This window comes from Arvicanthis niloticus, chromosome 21, assembly GCF_011762505.2.
Source record: "Arvicanthis niloticus isolate mArvNil1 chromosome 21, mArvNil1.pat.X, whole genome shotgun sequence".
Lineage (NCBI taxonomy): Eukaryota > Metazoa > Chordata > Mammalia > Rodentia > Muridae > Arvicanthis > Arvicanthis niloticus.
The window spans coordinates 43687618-43701611 of record NC_047678.1 but is presented as its reverse complement, the minus strand read 5'-3'; the positions used below and the strand labels follow the sequence as shown (position 1 = coordinate 43701611).

Below are 13994 nucleotides of genomic sequence, written 5' to 3'. Positions count from 1 at the left end.
TTCTGCACCTCTCAACAACCAGAGGCTGGGTCTCAAAACCTCAAGTACCTGGCTTTGCTCAAAGTCAACACTGCTGCGCCAAAACTAGGGGCGAGCCTGTAGCTGTCAACGCAGTCTGTTGAAATAAGCACAGTAAATTCCCCGGCCTCTCGGCCATCTGACTGAATTACTGCTGTGCCCTAAGAAGGACCCGTCATTGCGACTCCCAGGCCCAGAAAGCCAGAAACCAAGAGAGAGGTTTGCTCTGCCGGCGGGCGCCCGAGCGCTCCCGGAGGTCCAGTCAAAAAGGCCTCTCCCGGAGGCCATCGGGGAAAGTTGGCTGCAGCCGCCCCCGGTGCCGCGGGCTCCAGCTCTGCTCACCGCGCCAGGCCCAGCGGCGGGCGAGGCTGCGGGACACCGGCCTACGCTGCAGCCAGGCTGGACGGAGAAAGCCCAGCCCGCGAGCTTGGCCAGTGCGGGCCTCAGACGCCCGGGCCTCGGCGCCCGCTCGCCCCTTCAGCCCTTCCTGTCAGCGGCCGCAGCCCGCGGGACTCACAGCTTCAGATGCTCGTAGGCTGAGGCCGCCATCGTGCACCTTCCTCCTCTTCGCTCCACCCGCAGTGTACCCCGATGCCACCTCGGCTCCGGTGAGACCGCTCCCCAGGTGCGGCGGCCAAGGAGCCTCGGCCTGGTCCCACCCCCTCCCGGGTCCGCCTCTCGGGCGAGCACGGAAGCCGGCGGCGGACAAACCAGTGAGCCAGCCGGGACCTGCGAGGCACGCCTCCGATGCGCGGATTGGAGCAGACCAAAGAACGCCGTGACGTCGCCTCTGCGGATTGGTGGAACGCGTTGCGGAGAAAGGCGGAGTCCCGGGAACGTTGCGCTGAGTTGCGACATTCAACAAACCGACCAGACTGAAGAGTTAGAAGCAGGAAGCATGTTGAAGCTGTGTAATTGGAGATCACTCGTCGTGGAAGAAGCCTCTTCAGCACGGGGCCAGTGGCGCAATGGATAACGCGTCTGACTACGGATCAGAAGATTCTAGGTTCGACTCCTGGCTGGCTCGATATGTGCGGATATCTTTTTCTTTCCTTGAGTTGAGTGTTACAAGGCCTGCTTGAAAAGGATCATAGATAGCTAGAATGTCTAAGGTCAAATATCTTACATTTTAATGTTGCTTTGAGCAAAATGATACCTTCTTAGCTGTATTTGAAACTCGGAGTTATCTAAAACGGTGTGCAAATTTTCTAGCTCCCCTGTTCTTAAAATTGCGCAGGAGTCTGTAAACCGGTACACTTAGGGAAACACTCTTGAGAGTGGAGGTTTGCAATCAGGGACACGCGTGGCCAATGTCTTGCCACGCGATGACGGAAAAATCTGACCGAAAGTTCCTAGTAGAACACGGGAGGCACTGACAAGAGAAGGGCGTAGCTTCTGCTCTGCAAGACAGGGCCCGGGCTGCGGGCCCGGGACCGCTACCAGCGGCCTTCATGCAAAGCCTCCAATGCACGAGGAAACCTTAAAAATTCGGGGATTTCGTAGTAAGAGGGCCAGAAAAACGAGTGCATGAGTGAGCATTTATTTTATGTAAGACCTGAGATAGCCAGAAACAGATATGACAAAGGTGGGGGGGGGGGAGCGGGGCTCAGCCTATTTATTAACCAGGCACTCGATGATTAAATTGTCCTAGATAACATACCCCACTCCCCAAGAGTTTATTAAAACTGTATCAAATACAGGAAATTATTGGGGGCAGAATTAGACCAGGGGCCAAGGGGTGTGGCTTACTCTTGCTGCCTTTGGTACAAAACACCATACCAGGCTTCTACACTTCTGAGGTTTTAGTTTGCTTTAAATGAAGTTATGGTGGGTTGTTTTTCGAGACCTGGTTTCCCTGTGTAGCTTTGACTGAACTGGAATTCTCTCTGTGGCCAGGCTGGCCTCCAACTCAGAGAACCCTGCCTCTGCCTCCTGAATACTGGGTTAAAGGTTCTGAGACTTAAGGTCATTAATATGAGTTGTTGCCAGTTTTAATGCTTAAAAAATGAGGGTTTTTGTTTGTTTGTTTGTTTTGTTTTGAAGGGTGTGTGTGGTGTGTGTGTGTGTGACGGGGTGGGGGTGGGGAGACTGACTAAGGCTTACTTACATAAGACAGTGGGCCTTTACTTGGCTCTGGAAAATGGACTTGGAACTCTGATTCAAGCTTCCAAAGTGTTGAGACTATAAGCAAGCACCACCAACCACACCTGGTTTACGAGTTCCTGCTTTAAGATGTTCTATTTGGGCGGATAAGTGAACATTTAAAAGGGCCATCTCATAGGCATTTAGATTTTTGGTACATATTTTCTAATTGCTCTGTGGAAAAATCAAAACAATATACCCTCTGTCATCAGAATGTTTTCACACATGCTAATCAACATTAGACATTTATGTATACATATACACTAGATATCCAAGTCTGATGTGCTGGCATATACCTAAAATTCTAGAATTAGAGACAGAGAGGCATTGATTTGGGGACCGCATCTATAAATAAAATAAATAAATAAGGCATCCACGTACAAATATAAATTGTAGTTTCTTTGCAGTTTTCATAAGTGAAAAACACAACTTTTACTTTTTATTTCTTGACCTATTATTTCCTGTTTGTGTATTCACTCTTTTTTCTCACAAACTTGACCTTTAAAAAGATTTTTCATTGTGGGTCTGCATGTGTGTGTGTGCAGATGCTCTACAAGGCTAGAAGTATGAGAGCCCCTTGGAGCTGGGTACAGCCACCCAAGGCAGGTGCTTGTAACAGAACTCAGGTCTTCTGCAAGAGCATAGTAGCTCTTAGGTTGTTACACGTTAGTCTTTCTGACAGTTTATTCTTTACCCTTTCCTTATAATAGTTTAGTTTTCACTCTTATATATTCCCATTGACTATTAGTCTATAGGTGCTTTTTAAGATTTGTGCTTGAATTTTTAACCGTAATCTGCTTATATTTTATCTTGTTGATCATCCTAATGTAATTATGAATTCTTAAAACTTATCAAACTAATCAATAACTTCATGCTTCTCTAAGCATTTTATTTAGACAGCTTTAATCAACCCATGCAACTTGCTAAGGTAAATTCAGGTATTATTCCATTGTAGCCCACATCGACTACATTGTAGCCCACATCGACTACTTTGTTGGATCTTCTTCCTCCCACCCTTCTCCACCCTTTCAACCCCTAACACTAGATAGGAGAGAAAAAGGATAAACGGGAAACAGGCCACACCATCAGTAGACTACTTCCTGCTGATTAGTGGTGTCAAGCCCCTTGGGGCAAGTTTGATCTTTGCCATCAGGATAGCTAATGTCTTTGAAGTGGAAACTTAAGAATTCTTTGGAGAGCCGGTTGTGTTAGATGGTGTTTTGTTGGGGCAAACACGTAAAAAAGTGTTTTTCTGAAATGGACACAAGTGAAAGACTAAGGCAGACCCGTGAAGGAACATTTCACTAAAGCAGACACAAGAGAGAGGATGTTCTGTTAAAGCAAACATGTGAAAGGACACGTAATGAAAGATTCTTTGCTAACAACACGCATGTATTGGTCCGTCTTAGATTGTGTAGTTGAGCTGCATTTGTTGAGACTCCATGGACTGGAGCTGATTGGATGCACATGCTGAGGGAAGACCCTTGCTAAGGGAAGGCACGTGGAGGGCACATGATGTCTGGAGGGTATAAATGGGACTTGACAGAGTGGCGGAAACAGCTTGCCTTGCTGGTACAGCTCACTGGGCAACGCTGTGGGTCTCGTGTCTTTGCTGATCTTTGCTTCTCAGAGAGAGGCACAGCTGAGAACTTGTCTTGATGGTTTTGTTTTCTCTCCTGTTGACTCAAGTCAAGGCTGAGACCCGAATGCCTCTGTTAGGTTGTATTACCATTGTTAACTCGACTCTATTGAACTAGACTATTGTTGTATCTATGAAGTGTTTGTGAGTGGATCAAGCTGTCATTTTCTGTAAATCTTTGAACTGAACTGTCGATTTTCAGACAACACAGATGGGAGTTGTTCAAAAGAACTTTTCTAAATAGGTCCACTTTTTTAATATCTTTTTTCCCCTACTATCTCTGGTGGGTGGTGGACTATAAGGGACATTAAAATGTTTAAAAACCATCATTAAAAATAAGATTAAAAAACAAAGTTATATTTTTGCTTGTTGTTGTTTCTTCTTTCACATGACTACTTAACAAACCACAAATTGCCGCAACCAACAGCATCCAACCCCCAAACAGCAACCTACATCACCTCTTGGGGCCCTAGCATTTATATGCCCTCTGAAAAGTCCTAGAATTTCAAACATCACACAACTGGAGAAACTATCTGCTACTGGCAAAATTATGCCTCTGCTAGAGTACAAGGCACATAATCACCTGATATGAAGCAACCCTATATCCCCACGTCTGGGATTAAAATGAAAATATTCCCATAATATTTGTGTTTTTTTAAAAAAACAAAACAAAATTACAAAATTCGTACTACATCCCATTTTTCCAGAAAAGGAAATTAAAAGGTCATGCGCTCTTGATTCTCAAGCAAGCCGAATAGAGGCTGAGTAAACTCCCAAAGGACCCTCACAGTGGGCAGGAAGGTGGGCACATGTTTTTCAGTACGTCACTTCATTTCTATCCCTGGCTATCCTTCAACTCACCAGCTCTTAGTTCACTGGATAGTTCATTGGGGGGTTTTTTGTTGCTGTTTTTTGTTTTAAATTTGATGTCTGCGTGCTCTGCTGCATATACATCCTCAGACCAGAAGAGGGCATCAGCTCCCTTATAGATGGTTGTGAGCCATGTTTACTGCTGTGGCATCTTTCCAACCCCATCTCTTAATGAAATGGTATTTAATTTGTAGCCTGCTTAAGGCTTTAGTAAAAGAATACTTGCAGTCGATTAGCCACTGGCCTGCAGAGGGCTCCTGCTCAGGCTCTCTAAACAGGTAAAAACTCAAACGTTCGGCCTTTCTTCATCGGTTAACTAAGGCTTTTGTGAACACGCAAAGAGACTGATAGATGGAGAGTAATTCAGACAGAATTAAGCATCCGTGTGTGTGTGTGTGTGTGTGTGTGCACGTGCACATGTGTACATTTGTAGGTCAAAGATCAGGTGACTTTTCTCAGTTCCCATTTTTCCTGGACTATGCTTATCACACATGCGCACCATCACGCCTAGCATTCTTTATATGAATTCTGGGAATCAGACTCGTGTCTTCATCTTGTATCAAAGCACTTACCAGCTCAGCCATCTCTCCAGCCCTCTTCTGAGATTTTTAAAGACCAAAATCAGGTCCTCAAACAAGCATGTTCAGAATAAGAAATCCTTAAAGGTGAGTAAATACAAATTTGCCTCTTTAGCCAAATTTCCTTGTAGTCCTTCCGTGTATCTTATGTGCATATAGCTTTCTAGAAAATTCGCATTCCCAGGTAGACCGTCTATTTTACAGATGGCTAGCATCACTGGCACCGATTCTTCACTGCAGTATCTGCCTATCGAGTCTCCAGACTGTGGACCTTCCCGTCTCTATCACATGCTATGCCCTAGCCATTTGTCTTGGAAACTTTCTCAATGGGTGATACATGTATGTAACTTAGCAGTAACAGAGCCTTAGACTATCTGGCACACTTGAGGGAAACCACATTACCTGGACTTCTCTAGGAAGTACCACATACCTTCTGAATGAGACCTTCCAACAGTTTATGACCCCTGACCTTTTTCAACTTCAGGAAACTCGCTTTTAGCACTGCCTGAAGAAAAGTCATCATCTATCCCATGGATATTGCTTCAGTTCCACCCCAGCTCCACCCCACCCCAAAGAAACTTGTTTTAATCCAAAGTAGGCTGAAGAACAGTCCCTTCCAAAATGTTTATGTCCTAATACCCAGGATCTATGATTATATTATTGTGCAAAGCAAAAGGGGATTTCAGATCAGGGATCCTGAGATACGGAGATTATCCTAGATTACCTGGATACACCCAATATAATCCCCAAAGTCATTTGTTACAAGGAGGCTCAGACTGGTACAGCCCCAGCCACAAATATGAAAGTCCTGGAGCTGGAAAACTTGTTTGAGCACTTGGTTCCCAGTAGGTGGCGCTGTTTGGTAAAGTTGTGGACCCAGTAGGACTGTGGTCTAGCTAACGGAAGTGGGCCCTTGGGGGCAGGCCTTGAAGGTAATCCAATTCTGGTTCTTCCTGAACACTGCAACTGTCAGGATGGCAAGCACTTCTGTCTCATGCCTCCAGTGCTACCGAGTCACCAGTCATCGTGCCTTCTCTGTGTCCCTTGAAACCATGAACCCAAGTAAACCTCTCCTCCCTTAAGTTCCTTCTGCCAAGCATTCTGTCACAGCGCTGAGAGAAGGAATACTGGAGGCAGAACTCCCCCAGCAGCTCTGAAAGGATCTGTGGGTAACCCGGAGGAGCTGTTTCTCCAGAACTATAACACATTTGTGTTCCAAAGTGTTTTATCAGAATATAATAGGAACCAGTACAAACCCCAAGAGAGCGACGGCTAGGTCCTCCTCGAAGCCTCATGAGGAGGTTTTATGGACAGGCTTTCAAATACCATAAAAAATGACTCATGCTCCGGCAGCCAGAGGGGTCAAGACGTATCTCTGGATGGCTGTCTGGAATGGGCGTGGTCTTGGTCCTACTGTTTACTGGCCGTTCATTTGGAGGGTTACTTCCTATTTCATGTCTTAGTTGTCTACAAGAAGAGGAATGATAAAGAACACAGGGTGTGTAGAATAATGCCCGGTGGAGATACACAGTTACTGTCGCTACTGTTTCAATCATGGGGCTGAACAGGTGTCTTTCACTATCTTGGCTCCAAGGTGTTCAAATGCCTGAGGGCAGTTGGTATTTGATGATGATGGTGACGATGATGATGATGATAATGATAGTTATCACCACTCCAAGTTCTAGGGTGTCATGATGGTAGAGTGATGCTGACCGTGGCAGAAGCATTTATGAGATGGAAACCAGCATATACTTCTGTGACAGTTTCTATATGCTTGGCCCAGGGAGTGGCACTGTTAGGAGGTGTGGCCTTGTTGGAATAGGTGCATCACCATGGGTGAGGGCTTTAAGACCCTCATCCTAGCTGCCTAGAAGCCAGGATTCTGCTAGCAGCCTTCAGATGAAGATGTAGAACTCTCAGCTCCTCCTGCACCATGCCAGCCTGGATGCTGCCATGCTTCCTGCCTTGATGATAATGGATGAACCTCTGAACCTGTAAGCCAACCCCAATTAAATGTTGTCCTTATAAGAGTTGCCTCGGTCATGGTATATATTCACAGCAGTAAAACCCTAACTAAGACAACTTCATATCAGAACTTTTTTTCTCCTCTGAAAGCTAGCCTACCAGTTCATCACTGGCCCCGCACTTTCCCACACCACTGCATCTGGCATCCTTACATGGATTCTGAGAACTGAGCTCAAGTCCTCATGCAAGCACATTACTGTCGGAATTCTCTCTCTGCCTGAGAGTTCTTACAAGTGTATTCTGCAACCAGAGTCTGGAGTCAAGTCTCACACTATTCTTTGCAAGGGATCTAACTGGTAGACAGCACTTTCCCTGAGTGAGAAAAGGGCACTCAGAACAGTACTTAATGCCTGCAAAGGACTGTAGACTCTGAATCTCAACAATCCAGTTTTTATTTTGTGTGATTGAAGGCCATACAGAGCCACGGCAGTACTGAAAGGATTCAAACCATTTTAGTTCTTCTGCCTGCCACTTGGGACTCAACACTGAACCCTCACAGGACTCAGCTGAAAGGGGTTCACTTAGGCACTATGAAGGAGAATGGAAGGTCCTGTAATAGTTAACATGTAGCTAATAACTCTGTTAAGGCTAAAGGCTTTTCTGAAACCTATGTGTCAGAATGAGGAGGGTGATGGCAGAGGCTAGCCCTAGAACTGAGATCAGCCCATATCCTTGGTTTTATCCAAGGTACAAGAGTTGTACAGGAATCTTGAAAAAGCTATTTGCTCTAACTTTCAAAGCATAGTCTCCCTACCAACTCCCTGTGTTCTCTTCCTACATACCTATAAGTATAATCTCCTTACAGCTCTATCTGCCAAAATTTATAGAACATTTATAATCCCAGATAAGCGAATATATCTTCATGTTTTAGTTCACAGGCCTGAGATAGAAGAAACAAAGAATATGAGACCCCTAATGGTGCCTTCTCCAGCAAACAGTCAAAGAAGACAGTCTTGGGGGTTTTGGGAAGTCTGCAAATTCCTTTATTGCTTTTTTGATAATATAAAATTTGCAAACAGATCTGAATCGCCTCAATCAGGAATTTCATTTAAAAATTAATCACAGCGTTTTAAATTATTCAATTTGCAAACAAATCCCATCTACTTCTGGCACTAATTCCAATGCAATTTTCATCAATCATCTTGACTCAAAATTAGAATACACCAGAGCCTCAATATTGTCTCGTTTCCTTTCCCTGCCAGCCTTGCCAAAGCCAACCTAGGTAACTAGAAGAGAAAAAACATGGCTAGTCTCAGGGTCTATCTCTGTTGCCCCATATAGTCATAGCTTTATTTCTTAAGGAGTTCTGTCTAGAACAGGAAACAAGTAACATCTGGCCAAAGGATCCCAACAGAAGGAACCTTATAAAAATGAAAAACATGGTCCTGGTCCACAGTCCTAGTTCTGAGCTTCTGATAGGCAATGAAGGCCAGCAGGATTGCAATAGCCTACAGGTGTAGCTGAGGCCTAGTCAGGAGCCCACATTCACATGTGTCAGAGGCTGGACCATGGCTCACCCCCTAAGCCAGTTGCCGGGTACCCAGCCTGACAGCTGAAGTGAGATACTCCAGCCTTCTTGCCACAAGTCATGGGGCACTCCCTGAAGATGAGACAGCAGATAGAAACCCATTTCATTTTTGTTTTTCCAGTTTTACCCATTTGAACTTCCAAGGAGACACTGACCTCTGGCCTCAGGAAGTGATAGACAAAGTTAATTATATTCTTCAGTGCTGGGTGGGTTTTTTGTTGCTTTTTTCCTTTCTCTCTTTAAGGTTTTTTTCTTTTTTGAGTGAGGTCATGGCCTCATGTAGTTGAGGACAGACTTAAAACTACTTCACAAACTTCAGCCTCTCAAATGTTGGGAGGACAGGTATGTCCACATATCCACCTCAGAAGTGGTCCTAATGTTGCCAGCACCTGGTCTCCCTCTTAGCCTGACTACCCTGGGAGCCAGCAATGCAGAGGCACATGAGGCCTGACTTCATCTGCATCTTCAGAAGACCTTGTGTTTCGACTACACTACTTCGCTGTAGTGAAGCTGGAAATGGCCACTGCTGATACACCAACAGTCTCCCGATACGATGAATTCCTGTTTGATCAGCGTTTGGTGAAAACTATCTGTGAGGTATGTTTTGTGTGTGGAAAAAGGTAGAGAAAAATAACAAAGTTTTTAAAAACAGACTAAAGCAGTGTACCTTATATTGGTTTCCTCAAACCAAATGAATGTCTGTGCTGAGAAGTGCACAAGAGAGATACCTTTGAAACAAGCTCGGGCACTCCCTCTGGTGCTAGCTTTGAGATCTCACACACAAAACTTTCCTTTTAGAAGGAGCTTTCTCCCAGGATATGGACTGGATGGAATTCCCAACGGTCATGCTCAAATAAGTTGAAAACGTTGACAGGGATCTGAAGGCATGAGATCCTCAGACTCACCTTGAGGAAGCCATGAAAACGCAGCACCAAGTGTGAACAAGAAGCCTGGTGCCTGCACCAGTTCTCTCTGAGCTGGCTGTATAGGACAGGGCAGGCCTCGGCCCCAGCTCCACTGCCTTAGGTGCAGGAGGAAAGACAGAGGCACAACAGGGAGACCCAGCCTCCCAGATGTCTAAGCTTGGCTCTCACTTACCAAGCAGACGCCAAGGCACAGAGCATATGCAGTGCCTCTTTCTTGCTGTAATGCAGTCAAATGTTCAAAGCACTCTCAGAAGCTCTAAAGTGGACCGAACTGTTAACTCATGCCATAGGCTGTGTGAGGGTCACCTGGGTGCAGGCATTCTCCTAGACGGAAGTGCTGCTCACCTCCATCACTGTTGCTCTTTAGGGACACTGTGGAATGTGCTCAACACGATCTGAAAACCTGCTTTCCAAGGAGTAGCATGTGTCCAGTTACACAGGCCCCAGCTTGTGTCAGGCGCCATGTGCAAGCTGGAGCATCTTCCTGAGTGATTTGGCGAGTGTGTGGCAATAGGGAAAAGCACTTGGAAAACACATGGACTGGAGGAGGAGTGCACACTGCTACGGTAAAGAAAGATACCCTACACAGACACACACACACACACACACACACACACACACACACACACACACACGGGAACTCTACCTCCTGTCCCTCCTCTTCCTTCCCCCAGCTGTGGGGGAGCTCAGAAGTGCTACACAGACACCTCCCCAGGCAGGCTGGCCCACATCCCCACTGTGTCTCTTTGCTAGAAGTGGTGCTGGTGGAGGGGTGCAGGTGAGGGTCCTTTCTCCAGTCTCTTGACATGGCAGGAGTGACAGAACAGGTGGTCCTCCAGCGGATAGCAGCGGTGACCATCCTCATCATTGAGCTCCAGACCACAGTCCTGCAAGGAGGCAAGAATGTTCCAGAAAAAGAAAGCAGACTGCAAGAGTAACATGAAACCACAATCCACCCAATCACCACAGGGTACTTCCTGGTGGCAGGCAGCTCCTGTCCTGTGAAGAAGCCAGTGGCTACCTGCCACCATGGAACTCTTCAAATTCCATTGCTTGGAACTGAGACATAGCTTCAGATCAAATACACACCAGGCTTCCAAGACAGAAGACCCAGAGAAGATAGAGAACTATCTCATGAGTGGTTTTTATGGACTACAAGTTGAAATACTATGCATCTTTTGGGTTGGTTGGTTAGTTAATCCTACACATATCCACTCTTTTGAGATAGTGTCTCACGTAGCCCAGGCTAGATATGCTCTGTAGTCAACGATGACCTTGAACTTTTGAAGATTGGTGCAACGTGACCTCTGGCTTTTCTGACAGTCAACCACAGAATGTTTGTTGTTGTTGTTTTGTTTTCAATGTAGGCTATTCCACAGGTCAGAGAAGCCCCCCCCCCCCAAATACCCACCAAATGATGTACCTATTTCCAAAAGGGGGTTCTTCATGATTTTCAGGACTCAGTTCAGACAGATGTTTCTGACAGAACATTCTGCACCCAGGAGGGAAAAACACTTCTTCCCCCTACCCTTATTATATATGTAAATGACAGTGTAACCCTGAACCCCACACTACACAGTCCTCTGAGCTCTGTAACTGCAGGGTAGCAATTGCAAGCTTCAGAACTTTCTCATTTTGAATTTTAAAAAAAATGGCATAGACCTTCACACCAAGTATCTGTTATCACCCCCATATAATCAGCTCTTGAGGACAGACCTCAGAGAGAACTTGATGACCACTTCAGTCCCATGACCCAGGCGGCCTCTGTAAGGTAGGCTTTAGGGCTGGGCAGGGAGGGACATACCTCACAGTGGTAGCACTCTACATGGTAGTCTCTGTCCATGGACACAACTCTGATGGTCTCATCTGAGCCCTAGGACAAAAAAAGCAAGACATGTATGCAAAGAGGCCAGTTATAAGTCCATGGAATAATGCCAATGAAGGAACAGGGTGGGAAGAGATTGTGGGGTAATAGGAGGAGGCTCTGAGGGAGGGGCATAAATCAATAGTGAATTCCTAAGTATCTACACTTAGGAAAAAGACCAGATTCAGTAGATGTCAGAGTGGGTGGGGGCCGTGTGATCTTCTAGGATGTCAGACAACAATGAACAAAAGACCAATGGGACATTTCTTATTTAATTTAATTTTTTGCATAAGTATTTATGAATGATTGCAGGTGCACAAATACACACTTGTATGCACATGCATGTGAAAGCCAGAAGTTTGTTTGGTGTCTTCTTCCTTCAGTCTCTATTTTATTCACTGAGGCAGGGTTTCAGGGTTATTTATTTTTTTAAAGATGAAGAAAAGACAAGTTTTCTGTCCCTCTGTTCATCTATAAGAGTTTGGCCTAGAACAAACAGGCCCAAGAAGCACATGGGGTTAGGAAGCCTGCCCAGGAAAAAGGGACAGTGTTGGGCATTGGAGGGGTATGTTAAAAGGTATAAGAACGGGTTACAGATCTTCTGAGTGACACAAGGGAGACAGCCCAGTGTTTTGAAGCCCTCTGAGCAGAACCAGAAAAGCATCTTACCTCTGGTGGAAGGATAGGAAGGCCACAGGCTGCACACTTGGGGGCCAGCACCCTGTGGGAGAAACAAAGGGCACAAGATACACACGGTGTTGTAACCAGAATATAAATGGTAACCAGGACCTGCCAGGAGACCCTCATGGCCAGCACTCTGGGTTATGTGGAGCTAGGCTCACTCTCTGGAACATGAACACTATTCCTGCTGCTACAGGAACATCTGGCTGCTACAGGAACATCTGGCTCCCGCTCCCTCAGGAATAAAGACGAAACTTGTTGTTCACTCTGTGCACAGCTACCTGGGCTGGTCTGACAAGTAGAGGCTGGTAGGCTCAGCCTGACTTGGTGCCTAGTGAAATTAGGTAGAGCTGGAGCTACAGGCTTGTTGGATTCCTCTGATTATCATTTTGTGTTCTGCTTTACCAACAAACACATCTTAACAGAGTTTCTACATACTGTTCCTTCTGCTGAGCTCAGTGGGGCCTGTGTACAGGTTACCATCACCTCCCTTCCTCTCTCCTTACTTGTGATAATCTCGGACACAGTAGATCTTGTTCTCAGAGTCCACGGTGAAAGGAACCCCATCCAGACACTCATTACAGATGATGCAGCGGAAACAGCCAGGGTGATAGGACTTCCCTAGGGCCTGTAGGATCTGAAGACACAAAGGAAACAACTCACACAGATGAAAGGAAGGAAGAGACATGGAGAAAGAGGAACAGAGGTTGCAGAGCCTAATGTACAGCTGCACCATGGCAGACTCCCCCTAGCCCAGAGCTTCACCTGACAAAGGTTAAGAGAGGGCTACTCTGCTCAGACATGGGACAGGAGAGGACCAAAGAGGGACCTATGCAGTCTCTCCGTTGCTGATTGGGAGGAAATAAAGAGACTCCTGTCTGATTCCTCTCTCATAGCAGGAAACTTGTTCTTTCCTAAAAGGAAATGCTAGGTAGGGCGAGGCCTGTCCTGGGACCAGAACATTGGGAAACAGCGATAAACCAATTAAAGCTTGTCACAGAAGAATCTACCCCTGCTGTGGAAAGCAGCAAGTATATAGAAGAATGAAAGAAAATTCCAGATGGATTTAGGAGACCTTGGATAAAATCTCCTCACATTGACTCCTGGTGCCTGGTCCATGCAGCTTAGATTCTGTAGTGTGACAACGTAGAGGCCTGGCTGGAGCCCTGATCAATCAAATTCAAGTATAATAGACAAAGTCCCTTTGCTGTTGTCCTTGTTTTTAAAACACAACACAGGGAAAGCCCCAAAGGCCTCCCTACTCTTGGTGTCATTTGATTTGGATATGATCACTTGAACCACTAGGGACCTTCCAAAACAAAACCAACCAAGACACAGACGGAAGAGTGGAGAACAGAGAAATGAGAGGAGGGAAAGGAGGGGGAGAGGAAAGACGTGAGTAGAAAGGGGAAGGGAGGGGAGGAGAGGGAGGAAGAAGAGGGGAGGGGAAAGAGAAGAGAGGAGAGAAAAGGAGGGGAGAGGAAAGGAAAGAGAGGGTGTTGAGGGGAGGGGAAAGGAAAGAGGGGTGTTGAGAGGGAAGAGCAGTGACAGGAAAGAGAAAGGGAGGGAAGAGGAGATGAAAGGGGGTATGAGAGGGGAGGAGAGGAGAAGGAAGAGGTAAAAGGAGGAAGAAGATCTGGAAGGGGAACAAGATGGAGGAGAGAGGGGAAGGGGACATGGGGAGGGGCGGGGAAAGGAGAGAGAGAAGGGGGAGGAGAGGGGA

At 46.2% G+C, this 13994-nt stretch overlaps 2 protein-coding genes and 1 non-coding gene across 5 annotated transcripts in view; 1 reads left to right on the top strand and 2 right to left on the bottom strand.

The window, feature by feature from the left end:
* Sacm1l (SAC1 like phosphatidylinositide phosphatase) overlaps positions 1-698 on the bottom strand; it is a 69118-nt gene extending 68420 nt beyond the window's left edge. Inside the window, exon 1 of the mRNA XM_034484076.2 lies at positions 536-698. Within this exon, the coding sequence (XP_034339967.1) occupies positions 536-567 (32 nt within the window). The 5' untranslated portion in view covers positions 568-698. The remainder of the gene's footprint in view (positions 1-535) is intronic.
* A 274-nt stretch (positions 699-972) lies between these two features.
* Positions 973-1045, top strand: Trnar-acg (transfer RNA arginine (anticodon ACG)). Its single transcript has one exon. It is a non-coding gene; the product is annotated as a tRNA-Arg (tRNA).
* Positions 1046-1786: 741 nt separating this feature from the next.
* The window catches only part of Limd1 (LIM domain containing 1), a 62407-nt gene continuing 50199 nt past the window's right edge, over positions 1787-13994 (bottom strand). For all 3 annotated transcript variants that reach the window (XM_076917685.1, XM_034484030.2, XM_076917687.1), the window contains 4 exons: positions 12778-12908; positions 12260-12311; positions 11531-11599; positions 1787-10613 (listed from right to left, as the gene is read on the bottom strand). In XM_076917685.1, the coding sequence (XP_076773800.1) occupies positions 10476-10613; positions 11531-11599; positions 12260-12311; positions 12778-12908 (390 nt within the window). In that variant the 3' untranslated portion in view covers positions 1787-10475. The remainder of the gene's footprint in view (positions 10614-11530; positions 11600-12259; positions 12312-12777; positions 12909-13994) is intronic.